Source organism: Leuciscus leuciscus, assembly GCF_965113295.1.
Source record: "Leuciscus leuciscus genome assembly, chromosome: 7".
In the NCBI taxonomy this organism is placed as follows: Eukaryota; Metazoa; Chordata; class Actinopteri; order Cypriniformes; family Leuciscidae; genus Leuciscus; species Leuciscus leuciscus.
The window spans coordinates 11760758-11776745 of NC_138731.1; the positions used below are offsets into that span (position 1 = coordinate 11760758).

The window sequence follows — 15988 nt, forward strand, 5'->3', positions numbered from 1 at the left end:
GTATATAATGTCAGTAGGCCTATACATTTATTGCATGTACAAATTGCATTGCATGAGATCGCATGTACTTTCATTTTTACCTTGTTACACACTGATTTGAAGCGAATCTATGTTATAGATTGATATTTATAGCCATCTGCATTGCCTGGCCAAAAAAGTTGCTGTTTCAATTTGAATAGGCAAATTATTAAGAGTGGAAATAAATGTTGTGATGTTATTTCCATCAAGAGGTGCATACATTTTGGTCAAGATCTTGTATTGACAATGCAAGAGTCCAGCCCTCTGTAAAGTCTCCTCCAGCACATCCCAAAGACTTACAATGAATGCCAATTCATGTGTGAAAATGATTCTTCCTGCTCCTCCCAACCATTCTTTCACAATCTGAGCCTGATGAAACTTGACATTCCTACATGATTGTTTAAGAAATGAAAAGCTACACACTCCATCAATTAGGGCTAGAAGAACTGTTGCCAATCATATAACATGCTAGAAATATAATAACCACTGCAATAATGATCCAATCATAGACTTTTAAGCATCTGCCTATTTAAATCCAAACAACGACTTTTTTGGCCAGGCAGTGTATTTACACCACAGACATAAGCATGTGTGTGATGGATATGATGTTTAGACCGATGGGACAGTAATTTCTAAGTGGCCCCCAAGTCTCTCCCCCCAGCTAATTTCCATGGGATGAGTGTCAAGTATCGCGATAGTGTTTCGAGAGAGAGAGCAGCTTCATGTCTTCATTTCATCTTGATCCTCTTCAGTAGCAGCAGGCGCTTCTAGACGCACTGCAGAGGGCGATGAAGGTTTGTGTGTCTGTCCCAAGTGTTGACAGCCCCTCCTCCCCCGATGAAAAAAAAACACACACCATCATTCACTTAACCTCCTACATTTTGTCTGATGTGTTTTGCGTGGACAGCTGATTGGTGTTTTGCTCTATGATTCTCTAAAAGTGTATCGATGAGTGCGCAAAGTAATAGTGGAAGTTTGGAGGGGACGCCATCTTGGCTCCAGCAGCAGCAGCGGCTCTCGAGCGCGTCCCCGGCGCCGCTTCCACACACACACGGCGCGCCGCTCGCACCAGCAAAAGAAGGTAAAGTGTGCTTGTTTTATTCTCTGAAGTTTCTAGTTTTGGATAGTATAAGGACTTTGGTTGAAGGTTCCGTGTGTGGAGTTAAAATTAGCTTACAATTACTCGACCGACTTGGCTTACGAGTTACAGTATGAGGTTAGCAGGCTGCGGTTGGGTTAGCTCTTTAGCTGGATAGCATTCTTGCTAATTAGCTAGCGCGGTATTGGCTGACAAGCGTGTTAGCCCCTTAGCATGCTAGCGTGTTGGTTTCTTGGCTAGTTAGCCGCCTAGCTTGTGCTGTCAAAATGAATTGTGTAAAGTGGTCTCTGACTGGCTAACTAGCATTTAGCTTCTTAGCTGGTTAGCATGTTAGCCTCACACAGTTGAGGCGAGCACTTTAGCATCAGCATTATAGCTCTTGGCTAATTAGCATCATAAGCTCATACTGTACTACAGTGCAACTGCTCAGAATGAGCTTCAGCAAGTCAAAATAAGAAAAAAGAAAACGTCAACTGGTAATTCACTGTTTTAGAACTTATATGCGTTATGATATTTGGCAATATGATATCGCATTTTAAGATTACACTGTAAGCTGCCGATTTTGAGGTTAGATTTGAGGTTTTAGTGAGCAGGAGTGAGACTTGGAGACTCTGGTTCATGATGGCAAACAGGGTCGCGCATATGGAGCAAATGGATTTGTTTTGTTTTCTACCCTGCCTTTTATTAACTTTTTTTATTGTTAAGTCACTTGTTAATTGTTTTGGGAAGTTAGAATTTTGTTGTTGTTGCAGTGTATGTTTCTATGCACATTTGTAATAAAGCTAATTTAATGTATCACACATATAGAGTTACTCCTAACAGTTTGGGCTTGGTCTTGCTGTAATGGGTGCAAGTTTTGGCATTGTGCCTTATTTAAGGTGTTGTCCACTTCCACACACATGGCATTTAGGATATTATTGGAGTTGTTGGCCAGTTGTCAAGTTGTGTCAGTCTGCACAGCTGACCTTTCATCCTGTCACTGAGCATTGCATCCTAATACTAATGTGTTTGTCTGTCAGCAGACCTAAATGAGATCATTTCACTGTACTCTTTCCATGCTGTTGCTTTTGCATGTGTTGTTTTCATTGCAAAGAGACTAAAGATTAGTGATATTCCCCCGGGGAGATGTTTAGGTGAGAAACTCTCAAGAGCTGTTTAACCGCAAGGATGGGCTATATATTGTGAACAACCACTGGTGTAGCAATGCAAATATAAATTATAAAAAATGTCAATAATCAATCAACATATATACATATATATGTATGTATGTATGTGTGTGTGTGTGTGTGTGTGTGTATGTATGTATGTATGGTGAAATAAAGTGATAGCATGAAACCCAAAGAAAGTAGGTGTTTTTAATTGACAGTATAAGTATGTGTCAGAAACAGGTGGACACTGACTGTGCCTGTGAAGAGCAGAAAGCTAAAATGACATCCCTGCATTGTAAGGGTTCACCCGGGTGCTTGTGCAGGGGCCTGAGAGCAGGAGACCCGTGCAGAATGTCAAGGAAATGATGCCTCTTCACCAGAGAGTGCAAAAAGGACAAAGAGCAAGAGGCAGTATTGAGGATTAGGCTAACTACTCAATCCTTTACTTTTACATGGTTTTTATATTTGAATTAGGTTGTCTGTCATTACTTTCTGTCTAAGATGTGGAAATGTAATTTAATTTATCAAGCCTGGGTGATGCTATTAAGCTGCATCTGTTTACTGTAGCTGTATCTCCCAGATGTGTTGTTTTTGAAGTATAAATCGATTATTTAGCACTCTTGAAACACATCCACTGAGTCGGAGGCTGCCCAAAATAGCCTCACCTTCTCCCGTCTGCCACCATTACGAACTCTAATGATAAACCTCCCCTGCAGTCCTGTTTATGTCCTGGCCTGATAACACCACTGATCTTTGCACTGCCATTTTGTGTCAGTGGGAATGTGCTGGGCATCCATGTTGGCTCTTGGTGCTCCTGAGAGAGAGGGATAAGCCTAGTTAAAAGACTGCGGCCAGAGAGAGTTTCATACAGCAGTTTCTGCTACAGAGAACTCTTCGCTTCCTAATGCTGTTGTATCAGTCCTGTTCACAGCATGACACTACACAATACAAGTTTTACAGTAACACACCGCTGAAATGTCGATCTAATGGTGGTCAAATAGGGCTGGGCGATATAACCATAATTATCGCTATATAATTTTCCTCGATAAAACGATAACAAGAGTTTGAAAAGTGTTCAATATAGGGCTGGAAAATTTATATCACGATATATTTCTTAATTTCGGTTGATACGATGTAATTGCGATATCGCTATGAACAATATAAAAGCCTCAGAAAAACTGCTAAGAACGCCCACAACGGATGATGTCTGTACCTACAAACTTCTGAAAAACTAATTTGCCACGTCTATAAAACCTCCTCCTATAAAACTATATAATATTTTAGAAATAAAAATGGTACAAATAAATTAATGTTCACCTTTTATTTGTATGTAGCCTTCATACAAACAAGAAATGTGAAATCACCGTCAAATAAACATAAGACTCTCAACCTATTAATATCTTTAACTTTAAACTATATAGGCTGATTATTTAAATTACAGAAAAAACGAGAGAGCAACAACAAAAACGCATGTTGCTGAGGGACGTTGTTGAGTGTTGATGACACCCAGAATTCATTCCGATTGATGAATCTGAATGTAGTGTTTACATGAACGCTAAACAAGTGATCGGGTTGATGTGCGCGTATAGCCTATGTCAAATCGGGATAGATTTTTTGACATGCCCAAACGTAATTTTTTTTGACGACAAACCAGTCGCCTGTGGATGAGAATCCGAAGCAAGGATTGGTGGGACGTTATCCTGGTGAGTGAAAGGAGTGAAAGGAGAATTTTAGAATGACGGGATACTCATTTATGAGACACTTTATTCAACAGGAAGAACAGCTCGTTCCGCATGTCATACGTCATTACGCTATTTCTACAGCTAGTGTTATACGTTCCGCGTGCACGAGAGCGCTAGGGTCCTCGTGACGTAAAAATGGTTATCGGAGGGTGTACGCGGAGGCTCTTTGCGGACATCCGCGTGCCTCACATTTTTTACCACGCGGTCACTATGCTACAAAAGCACCAACTGCGCATGCGCTGGAAAAAGAAGCCCCGCACCTCTACAGTCGTTAAAACAATATAAAGACAGCCAGATATGCAATAACTCGTGGAGGGAAATTTCCCAGTTTACAAGTAATATGCGTCCGTGTCTGTGTCTGAACTGGAGTATAATCAAGGCTTACGTCATTGCGAAGTCCTTTCAGTTTCGGTTTTCAGCCCGATCAAGTGTTTACATGTTCTCGCGATTGGATTAGAAAAGGAATAAACCTTCAGCAGGCCCAATGCTAAGGATATTTTCTACCCACCTTGTTGGGTCAGTGGTTGAAATGTACCAGTGAAAAATCACAATTAGGACTACACACGATTTGGCAAAGGCTGCAATTATTTTATGCGCAGCTTGTCAGTGCAGCACGGCTGATCGGTAGTAAACGCTGCTCCATCTGAACGCCAGAGGGCGTCTCACGCAGACTATAGTGTTGTCAAAAGTACTGACTTCGGTACCAAGTCGATACAGAAATTTTAAAATAGTGACGCTTTGTGTGCTGTTGAGTGGAATCATAAACACCTCGGAATGGCCATTGTACTCATGCGCTCATCAAATATGTCTGTGATTGGCTACAATGATCAGCGCTTCAAAAACATGTTGTAAATATACTTCAGCGAGCGCTTGCACAGATACTCACGGGTGCGTTTGAAAACAGGCTTCTATCAGTGGCGCTGGTATACGCCTGCTTGTGCTTTCAAACGCTCTCGTGTGTTGATCACTAGCCGCGTTTCCACTGTCGGGCCAGGGCCGGGCCGTGCTAGTGCGTGCCAGGGCCAGTCGCGTTTCCACTGTCACTTCCGGGGCTTGATCGGGGCTTACTCTGGGCCAACGGCCAGGATTTCTGGCCCGTCGAATACCTTGGGCCAGAGCGGGCGAACAGAGGCGGAGTTTACCTGAGTCGGAAGACGGCAGCGCCGGATGATTCTGTCAGCATTAAAGACTTTTTAAATAATTTAACTCGCGTTCATGTTTGAATGCCTTGTGTTTGTGATGCAAAAGACTATGCGCGCTAACCATTACCATAGTAAACATAGTAAACGCTTGAAGATACGCATAGTAAAAAAACATAGTGAACGCTTGAAGAAATCAGACCAATCATAAAGGCTATCACAATCATGTTTTTATTTTATCTGTCAGTAGCCTACGTCTCGTCTCATTATACCGGACTATCATAAAATAAAGCAACTTTTTTTTCGGGAGCTTCCTCTGTTTCTCTGACGGAAAATATCTGTATGGGAGTCGAGAGAGTGCTAAAGCTCCTCAGGTCGTATTTTTGGTGGCATGTAGAAATTATCATTCTTTCTAAATGTGATGTAAATATGTCCTGTAACTACCAGATAAACAGTAACAGACGCGATTGAAGAAGTAAGTGTGTCCTCTTTCTTTTGTGAAATAGACCTAACGGTAATTTATTTCTGAGTGACTAATGTGCAATTTTGACATAAATTAATTCATTATGATCAATGTATCACTTTTTATTGTAAACCTGTGGTAAAACATCGATGCTTGGGTTTTAAATATTCAAGTAAACAACAAAAATGCCAGCAAACGGCCGCTTTTATCATGTTTGTTTTCAACGCAGTTTCCAGTGATTTCTGATTAGTTTTCTGATAAAACTTCCATTTGTTGGTGAATGGGTTAGTGTGACGTTGTTCCAGAGAGGCGTGTTACGGGCGTGTTTTAGTGAAGCGCTGTGGAGCTTCTGGCCCGGCAGTGGAAACGCAGGCCCGGTGCTATTAGCCCGAGGCTATCAGCCCGGCACGGCCCGTTTAAAGCCCTGGCCCGGCCCTGGCCCGACAGTGGAAACGCGGCTATTGTAGCCAATCACAGACATATCCATTGAGCTTGTGAACACAATGGCCAATCAGAGGTGTTTATGAATAGGGTTGGGTGCCTCATTTCGGTGCCACATAAATGCCTCAGCTGTCTGTTGAAATATTTGCCCTCTGGTTCTCCGAAACGGACGTAAGAAGCATCATCACCGCATGTGATCGCTAGTTAACCCTTTGATGCGTACGATCGTTCACACCAGTGTGATTAGAACGTTCAGATCGCGTGATCATCAACTTCTAAATTCAAATCTGCGTTCGCGCGTTGGCTGGCACTCATATTATATCACAACTATTCAGTGTTTTCAAACACACAAGCTTTATTTTAGGTTTCAGACATTTAAATACACAAGCAAAACAACATTTATAGTTTGTAAAATATACACTGATGTCTATGGAAGCGGCAATAACAATCCTTTCAATTATAAATTGATGACGTGTTTAGATGCACATTGTGTAGGTAACTATAACATTGACTCTATTCTTCTCACACTTCACCAGCCACTTACTTTAAAGTCCCACTCCGATCATATTTTGAGCTATTTTTAAACATTCTCAGTGGTCTTTAAATGATGATTATGCCGTTTTTAGCCAAAATCACAAAACCTGTGCCGTTTTCTGGGACTTCGCTTCAGCAGAGCGGCAGTAGCTCATTAGCAATTCGCCTCTGCGTTGTGGGCGGAGCCGTTGGCTGAAGCGAGATACATAGGCAGCAACAGCCTCTTTCTGTCTTTCTTTCTTTCTGTCAACACAGAAAACATTTCATCACTGGATAGTTTTTTTCGTTTAATTAAAGTGTTGTTTTATGTCAGCTGAATGTCCGGAACGCTTTTCAGAGAAGATAAGGCAACTTATTTAGCACAATTCACACCCAGCGGCAATTCAGAAAAAGAAAAAAAAATCTCCGAATGCTCCACATGAAACTTTGGTCTTCCGACCTTTTACCGCCGTGTCGATTTATTTTGATTAATATGTGCGAGGGAGAGAGAGCAAGACAGCGCTTAGTTTGGAGACGGTGAGGTCTTGTTTACATTTTCGCCTGGCTCCGAAGACAGAGAGTGCGCGCACGCGCGTCCGGGTCTCTCTCTCTGCTCGTTCTTTCAGTTATAAACATGTCCTGTCACAAGCGCAGCAGTTCATCTACATTACTCACCGATCAAATAAGACTTTGGCGGGACAAAAATTCACTTTGGCGGGCGCTAAAACAAGTTCAATGCAGGAAAATTCATGCGTGAATTTAACTGAGTAGTACATGACCATGCACTCGCACAAATGCGACCACATAAAATTTTAACTCGCACATTCTCAAAAAATGGTCGCAGTCTGGAACCCTGGAACGTAATCCATTCATCTCTCACAGCAACATGTTTTGGTAAAGCATGAAAGCTAATACCAATATCTCTCCTCTTAGCATTGCAACCCGCTACCGCACATAGGTATTGATCCGCCATCGTCTTCTCTCTACTCCTGAACCTGACCGGGCGGGCCCCGCCCAGTGGAGTTACTACGTCACAACTCCAGTCTATTTTAGCGTCTGCTACTGATTCACAGCCATTTGAATGCAGAAATACTCAGAAATACAACTTTGAGCTTATTTTTCTCAAGATATGTCCTCTAGCATAAGAAAAATGCCACAAGAACATGTTAACACCTAGAAAAACATGATTTTCATCGGAGTGGGTCTTTAATGTATTTCGGGAGAAGTGGATGAATTGACGTGCTGTAGGCCTAAATCTGACTGATTCAATTCTCTGCACTGCAGTGCGTACTAACATGGCGCCCATTGTGCTTTATAGATCAACTAACATGAATCATGATCATTATAAAGGTTTCTTAAATGACAAAACGCATTCACTTACATGTATTTAAGAATAAAAATATCAGCCAAGGACTGACTGACATGTAACGCAACTAATCACTGTTCGTTTTGTTACGCGTCATGTTTAGTGTGAAAAGTCGATGTCCAAGCAATAACAGACCGGCGTACATCTAATAAATAATTCATTCAAGAACGTTGTGCAAGTTTACTGCAAGAATAGAGCCGCGAACATCACGTACTTATCCAGCCTTCAGTTGATCCTGATGAGCGCTAAACATGACGGCGTTCTTCCACGATGGGTTTCACAGCGTTTAAGGTGATGCGTTCTAAAATAACGCTCACCTTGTGCAGGACATGCAATAAGTCAGGAGATGTGTCGTATTTGTCCAGAGAAGGAAAACAATGTGAAAAGAATTGCTGAAATTTAAAGCTGGTTTGTAGCATACCGAGAATACAGACTTTGCTGTTACTAGTACTGTAGTATTATTTAGTGTTGAATTATTGTATTTGGGTTAGGTGGCTTAGGTTTTATTGTGAATTTATGTAAATTGAATGTGTTTTGTATTTAGACTACTTATATTTACTCTACAATTTTAATATATTCAATTTTAAGAATTGTCCACGTCCGCATCGAGATGCATCTAAGAATCTAATTTTTCCCCACCCCTAATGGTTAATCATCAAAAGATCACAATCTTGATTCAGACAGCCATGCAACCTTATTCCTAAATGACAATGATTCGGCTGTGTCTTTAAAACCTTTAACAATTACGATCACAACGGAACAAATCTGCGTTGGCGGCGCTGCCGCTGATCCAGAGAGAGCAGTTGTCATGTATAGGTATGAAAAAGTTTTTCAACCATACAGTCTCATTATTTCTGTTACAAACATTCAGATTATCACAGAAGTACTGGAATAAAAGTTTATAGTTCGTATATAAACTCTGATGTCTACAGTAGTGATCAAAATAGAGTAAATCACCTATCCAAAGTAACTTGACGCTTCAATTGAAGATTGTATCAATTACATAGTTACACCAGTAGGTGGCGACAAGTAGTCACTTCAAAGAACTAGCGATGGTGTTGTCGCCTCACGTCGGCTGCGTCTGGACCAAAAAGATGCGCTTGGACACACAGCACAGACTACAGCCGACTGCAAACTAGCACGTGTGTTTTGCGTCTGCGTGTAAGGAATTAACTGTAGATATCACCAGTATCAATAGTCTATATTTGTCATTCAAAGTATACAAGATATACAAATTGTAAACAAAGCAGCTCTTGCTTACCATTTTTAATGTCAGTTATGTTTTCTTCATTTAAGCTGCTCATGTTGTTGTGAAAATATTTGCACTTGGGAATGCTCGGGTAGGATAACATTAGATCAGTGCCGTCTTGACTGACTTTCTCTCTTTCATCACTTTCGCTTTAATTCTCGTGCACTGACTCGTTTGCTAAACTGAACTGCCAGTCAGAGTTCCCACTCTCACCGACGGCCCCGACGCCGATTCAACATGCTGAATTGGGCAAACCAAAAAAAATATATAAATATATATGCTATATGTAATTGTTTTTTTAATTAGACTGCATCAATTAAAGCATGATTAGTTCAGAATCGTGGGAAAATCTCATTTTAAAATAAAATGTACTTTAAACAAAAAAAAAATTGTGATTCTCAAAATGCAGCTTTACTGTAAACTGGTATGATTGGTATGATTTAGGGCTGCCCCAACTAAAGATTTTTCTAGTTGACTAGTAGTCGTTCATTTAAGCCATTAGTCGACTAATCGCATGTTTATATTCATTTAATTACTAAAATATATATGGAGGAGAATACTAAGCCATAATGAGCGTTTAATATACTGTAACCATGATACAGCCCGTTCCCCACTCAAGCGCACGCATAACGCTTGTCAAAAGTAATGATTATGAATGTGTTGGGTAAAAAAAAAATAGCATGGAGGTGTTTAATTGTTTATTAATAAACTAGTGTTTTCTGTGCTGGTGTCTGCTGCAGAGATGAATTTGACAATGCTGACTCGCCATCTCCGCAGTGTAGTGGATGCGCCTATAGAGAGAAATGCAGCTTCCATAAGGATTACATGGGTCTAATCAGAGAGGGTTTCTTCATTTAAAAATAGACAATTCAAGCTTTCTATAGATATATTTCTCATGTCTGTGAGGCATGTAGCCTATACACATTGAGTTTCGGTTTGTTTATGTGCTTCAGTTCACGGAGCCTGACGGCAGAAAGCTCATCCTGATTATTTATTTTTATTTTACAAAGGAACAACATTTACTTGTTTTTGTGAGTTTACACAAATAAAAGTAGTTTGTACAAACAAAACCCTTTACAGCTTTGAATGATGTATTACTCTTATCTGTAAGCATATTTTAATTTGATTCCGCTGTTGTCATGAAAAAATGCGAGTGATCGCGCCAGCTCCTCCATGTCATGCAGTAAGTGCGCTAATACTTTAGCTTTCACACTCCGCACAAACACTTGGATGTGCGCCAAACATTTATTTAGGTTAACATTAGAGTGAGCAGCCATGTAAAGTTGCTACTTATTTGTTTTAAATGATTAGAGATATTTGAGAATAATGGATGATAGGCGACCGTTTGGATGTCCTGACCCGAGATACTGCAATTACCACAAGCAACCGCCGGTAACGATCTGTCCCTCACGGACTGCGTGACTTCGCCACGATTTCCCCCCTGCGATCAACAGACTAAAACCTTTTGGGTCGACTAACGTTTAATCGACTATTAGGGGGCAGCCCTGTATTAGTGCTATTTTTACCTTGATGTTATGTTAAAAAATATTTTTCTTATTTAACTGATTGAGATCGACGCCAAACCTTTTCATTCAGATCAAAATTCCATTCGTCAGATGAATTGAGGTGTATTACATTTAAGGGGGAATTGATTATAAGGTTGCATGTACTTATAGTTATGACTTCTGAACTTCGAGTTAAATTAGAGCGACTACTTAAGTTAGAGCTTCCCAAGAATATGTTCACTTATCTTCCTCAAGTTCACACATCTGTCCTAGCAGAGGAATCACAGTTGTAGAGAATCGCATCAACTATCGACATGATCCACTAGCATTTTACAAACACAGTTAAATTTTTTTAGTATTTGTTTTACATTATACATTAAAAACACGATAAACTACTTGTTGTGCTTAAAGCATGTTTGTACTACCTTCCTTTAAAATACATTTTATATGTGATGCAATGACATTCAGACATTTTTAAATGTGTCTTAACCGTCCACATACTTTTTGAGGCTACTGTATGTTTAAAAGTCTGTGTTACAAGGTGACAAAGTTTCTCTCTCTAAGTGAGACTGATTAAATAATCTCTCATTTTTATGAAGTAAGCAATACTAACAGTGTCTGTTTCTGCTCATTTAATTTAGTGTCTGAGTTGGTGGGAGTCTCTCCAGAACACTTGTCATTTACACAGTTGCAATAAATGTTTTATCGTGGCTGTCTAAACATAAACTCTGTGAACAAGCATCATTAAACACATTTGTACTGTGGGCGACATTAGTCCCTTGAGACATTACTTTTAGAGTATATCAACTTTTGCTTGATGATGTAAGTCTCAGGCAGCACAGCAACATACCATTTACTTGTATTATTTGCGATATACGCAACAAAATTGTGTTTCTCTTCTAAACTTTTCATTTCTTTCGATTTTATGTCATTCTCTAAATTGTCCAAGGGTGAATTTAAACCAATCAAGTGCTCAAATTATTTGTTGGCTGAATCTGTTCCCAGCATGCTTTATTCGGTGCTTAATGAGGAAAGTAAAAATTGTAAAAATAAGTAGAATTTTATGTAGAATTTGAGCAAGATGAGAAAAGGGGGAGACAGGGTTGTGTTGATAGATATCATGTATCGACGATAGTCAGAAAGATATCGCCGACGGCGATAATTAACTAGTTTTCCTTTTAATGTATTAAATTATTAATATTGAAATAATATAGGACGTACCATTAATTTGCATTCCCTAATTTCATAATGTTATTTACATAACCACACTTGCAACACCACTTGCACGTATGAGGATTGAGGAGTCCTCAAAGAAAATGTTTTTAAAGTCCCCCTGTAATCAATAATGTTAACGCCTAAAACTCGTCTTTGATCACCAAAATGGCATTGAAACGCTCTGTGGCGTTTTATACACCTGTGGCAATTGGTCTTTTTGAAACACCTCAATTCAATAATTAAGTGTACTGCGTGTCCTAGTACTTTTGACCATATAGTGTATATATGTAGTATAATATCATATTTTATAAAACTTTTTCTTTTGTCAAAAAACCCCCCTAAGTTCTTTGAACAGACGTTTAAATCGAACTGTAAATCATGCTTTTTCAGGTCATTTTAATTACATACACGACGTTTACCTAAACATGTAGTTCTATTTCTAATATCAGAATTTTCTGATTGTTTCAATTGCTGATTCCAGTACATGTTTAGAAGAATTACAATTTTAGGCCTAATGAGTATTAAGTAGTATTAGAGTTGATCTCCCCTTCCTTAACCTGCTTCAGCCCCAACCCGTCTCCTTCTCCGCCAGTCCCGAGTTTGCAGGTATGAATGTTGTTCTCAGTCCCATCGTGTGATGTGACATTTCTCATGTTTCTCTGTGTATCATCAGTCCAAGCGTCACGACTCTGTGTCACTGCAGACCAGACCAGTTAATGAGCAGGACTAGTAAAGGAGATATTATGTCATGATGTGTTGAAGTTTGTTTTACACCGTTCTTGTCATTAACACACAATGAATTAATGTTTGTGTGTGTTGTAATAAGCTGAGACTGGCCATAATTCTGTATCCATTTCTCTCTTGCATGTGTCTCCCCGTGTCCCCTGATGTAATCCTGTTTGTCTCAGGGGTGTTGTGTTGTGTGTTCTCTCCTTATTATATTTGTGTTGATCTCATAGAACGGAGAGAAAAGCTGAATCTGAATGTTTGTGTGTCTGGTCAGCCACCTGTGAAGGAGTGTGGCATCAGGACCTGTATCCGTTTCTCACATGCTTGATATGGTTATTTATTTTAACATTATTCCACACGAGAGTCATTCATTGGTCAGTTTTAACATGTACCAGTTTCAGCAGTGCTATCAGTCACTTCCACATCATGCTTACTTTGACATTGCACTCACTGAATTATCTATTTTTTTCTTAGCAATTCTATCATAATAAGTGAATTATTAGAAATGAATTTTATGGTAATGAGTATATGGTGTTGTTTTGGGCATCTCTGTTATATAAAAAGGACTCAAGGGTGTAGACGAGTCCCAGTGGAGGAATGATGCGCTGCTTCTTTTTCTAGCTTGTGGTTGATGTGGGGACTGTTGCAAAGATGTTATCTGACTCGGGTAATGTAGTGTAGAGTGATGTGATGCCACCAAGGTGAAGAACATCTCATAATGTTTTACCACTAATATGAATACTGTCAATAGTGGTTGCTGGTTAATTACTGGGCAAGTAATTACTACTGGTCAGTGTTATAAGACATTTCACAAAAAGATGTTTGATAGGTTTTAAATGAGTCATGCTGTTTAAAATGAAGACAAACAGTATTGTGACATTGTGTGTTTGTCAACATCACATCTCTTCATTAAGTGTCATCACCACCAGTGTCAGTGGATCATGTTGATAAGTTAATGTGATTCTCTACTCCTGTATTACAACATACTTGTGGTGGGAGCCAGTGGAACAGGCTGGCGTTACCAAATGATGTGTGATCTTTTAAGAAATACTCAACCAATTTGAATATTGTGTTAATGTCAATTTTGTCAGCAATTTTGTAATTTAGTCTTGTATCAAATGTCCTTATTCGTTAGTTTTTATTATATTTGTCAAGCTTATCTGTTTTTTCCCCCATTTTATTCTTATCTTAGTCAAAGAAAACCATTTAGTCTAGTTTTAGTCAACATAAACTGACATTTTAGTCATATTTATGTTGTCATTTTAGTCACTGAAAATAAGGGTGCTCCAGTCAGGATTTTTGGGGCTGATTATCGATCACTGGAAGCAGTATTGGCCGATACTGATTACTGATACCGATCACCAGAATAAATAGGCCAACTATTCTTAACATCAATTTCGAGATAAGAAAGAATGAATTGACAACTCATCATTTATTGTGAGTCATCTTTATCAACACTTTATCAACTCATTATCAGCATGTGCAACAATCCATTCCCTCTTTTAGATGTGATTAGGAACAACTTAGTGCTTACAAATATAGCATTCATTTGAAATAAATAAATAAATAATAATAATAAAGATAGAAAGCCGCTTAGAAAACAGTATCACTTTTGCGGCTTAATGCTGTTTTAATAACTCTTTTTATGTTTAGCAACTAGGGATGTCAATTTTCATAAATTCCCATGATCGATCGTCGTTTAAATTAACAATCAATTAATCGATTAATCGTTAGCCTTAATACTGTGATATGCGTCTACTGCAGTGGCTATGACAGCATGACAGGGTCAGCAAATGCTGCTCAAAACGCTATATGTTCCTCACCAAATCAATTAGAATGGTTTTAAATATAAATAAAGGGCTAGTAGGATTGTAAAATGTTTCGATGTGATTGATAATTAAATTAATATAACTACTAATACAACGTGTCACCAACGCCGCCTCATATGCGCTTAGAATGTGTGACTGTTGTGGACGCGCTCTTCCTGAACAACTGCACGCGCTGAATGAATCTGCTACCGTTAAACTGGAGCACTTTGCTAGCACGTTATTTATCTAAAAGAAACGCGTCCTATATGAGATTAATCAGATATATTCAAAATAAACATAATATTACAAATTATATCTGCACAAAATGACGCAAATTCATGCACAAGTGAACTTGAACTAAGTTGTGTGCCATTCATTCAGAACTACTCATGTTGTGGACGCGGTCTTCCTGGAGCAACGTGATACGGCAACTAAACCCAAATAATTCACAATGTTTTATTACAATATTGTTCTCTTTATAATGTTATGTGATATTACAGTCCCAATAGTCATTATTAGTCGTGCACTGCCGTTTGAGCTGTGCGCGCTGAAGCTGATCTTAACCAAATGCATCCAATATGAGATCAATCAGATATAGATAGGCCTACAGAAAATAAACAGTATTACAACTTACATTTGCACAAAACAAAAGGCTGCGAATGCACACGCAAACTTATAGTCATGATGAAGGTGTAAAATGGTCCCAAACATAACTCCGGCGCGCTCGCTTTACATGTTTCGCGGTTGAGCAGCGCGCACGCGCATGAAGACCTGCTTAATCGATGATCGATAAGTTGTATCGATTAAATGTATTATCGACAATTAATCGATCGTCGATTAATCGTTGACATCCCTATTAGCAACTGTAGACTGTATTTTAGGACAATCACCGATCGATCACCGATCTAGCTGATTTGGACGTCAAGTTTGAGCTTCACCGCTGTGAAGGAAAGAAATGCACTAAAATCTCACAACTTTACAAATGTGTTGTCCTTTTCTGACACCTGGTAGAACTGCCAGACCGGTGAATGTAGTTAAGCAGTTTTTGGAACACTGGCACGCCTATTGGCAACAGCTTTCTTAACTGTACGGGACTGTGTTTTGCTTCGGGGTTTGAGCAGAACTTGGAGAATGGCCGTTTCTTTCAGTTTGTTCCCCTGCGTTTGGCCTAAAACAATGTGTTCGTGGTCATCCAGCTTGAAATTTCGACTACAAACATTTTCAGATTTTCCGTTTCGGCGTTCTCACCGCATTTACGATTCTTTGCAGACTTTACCACTGCTTACATCACGCTGGATCCTTCACTGGAAACCAGATGTAACTCTCACACCTGCTGAAATGTTTACTCTTTGAATTCTTGCACCCGAGAACAATGCAAGTCGACATCATTATGACTAAAGGTTTGCTAAGGAAGTATTTCCAAATAAAACAAGACGGTATTTGACTCTGGTAATTGTATCCATGTCAGACTGTCGGGAGTGGCCTTGGATGGCAAAAGTGTTCGTCAGGTAGCACTGATTTCAAATGTTTCTCTTTCTACTGTATAGGCAGCC

At 39.4% G+C, this 15988-nt stretch overlaps 1 protein-coding gene across 6 annotated transcripts in view; it reads left to right on the forward strand.

Moving 5' to 3' along the window:
- Nucleotides 1-785: 785 nt before the first annotated feature.
- The window catches only part of tlk1a (tousled-like kinase 1a), a 44773-nt gene continuing 29570 nt past the window's right edge, over nt 786-15988 (forward strand). For 2 of the 6 annotated variants that reach the window (XM_082176119.1, XM_082176116.1), the window contains exon 1: nt 788-1099. In XM_082176119.1, the coding sequence (XP_082032245.1) occupies nt 967-1099 (133 nt within the window). In that variant the 5' untranslated portion in view covers nt 788-966. Of the gene's footprint in view, nt 1100-15988 lie in introns of all 6 variants that reach the window. The other 4 variants (XM_082176118.1, XM_082176120.1, XM_082176115.1 and 1 more) reach the window with 3 other exon arrangements.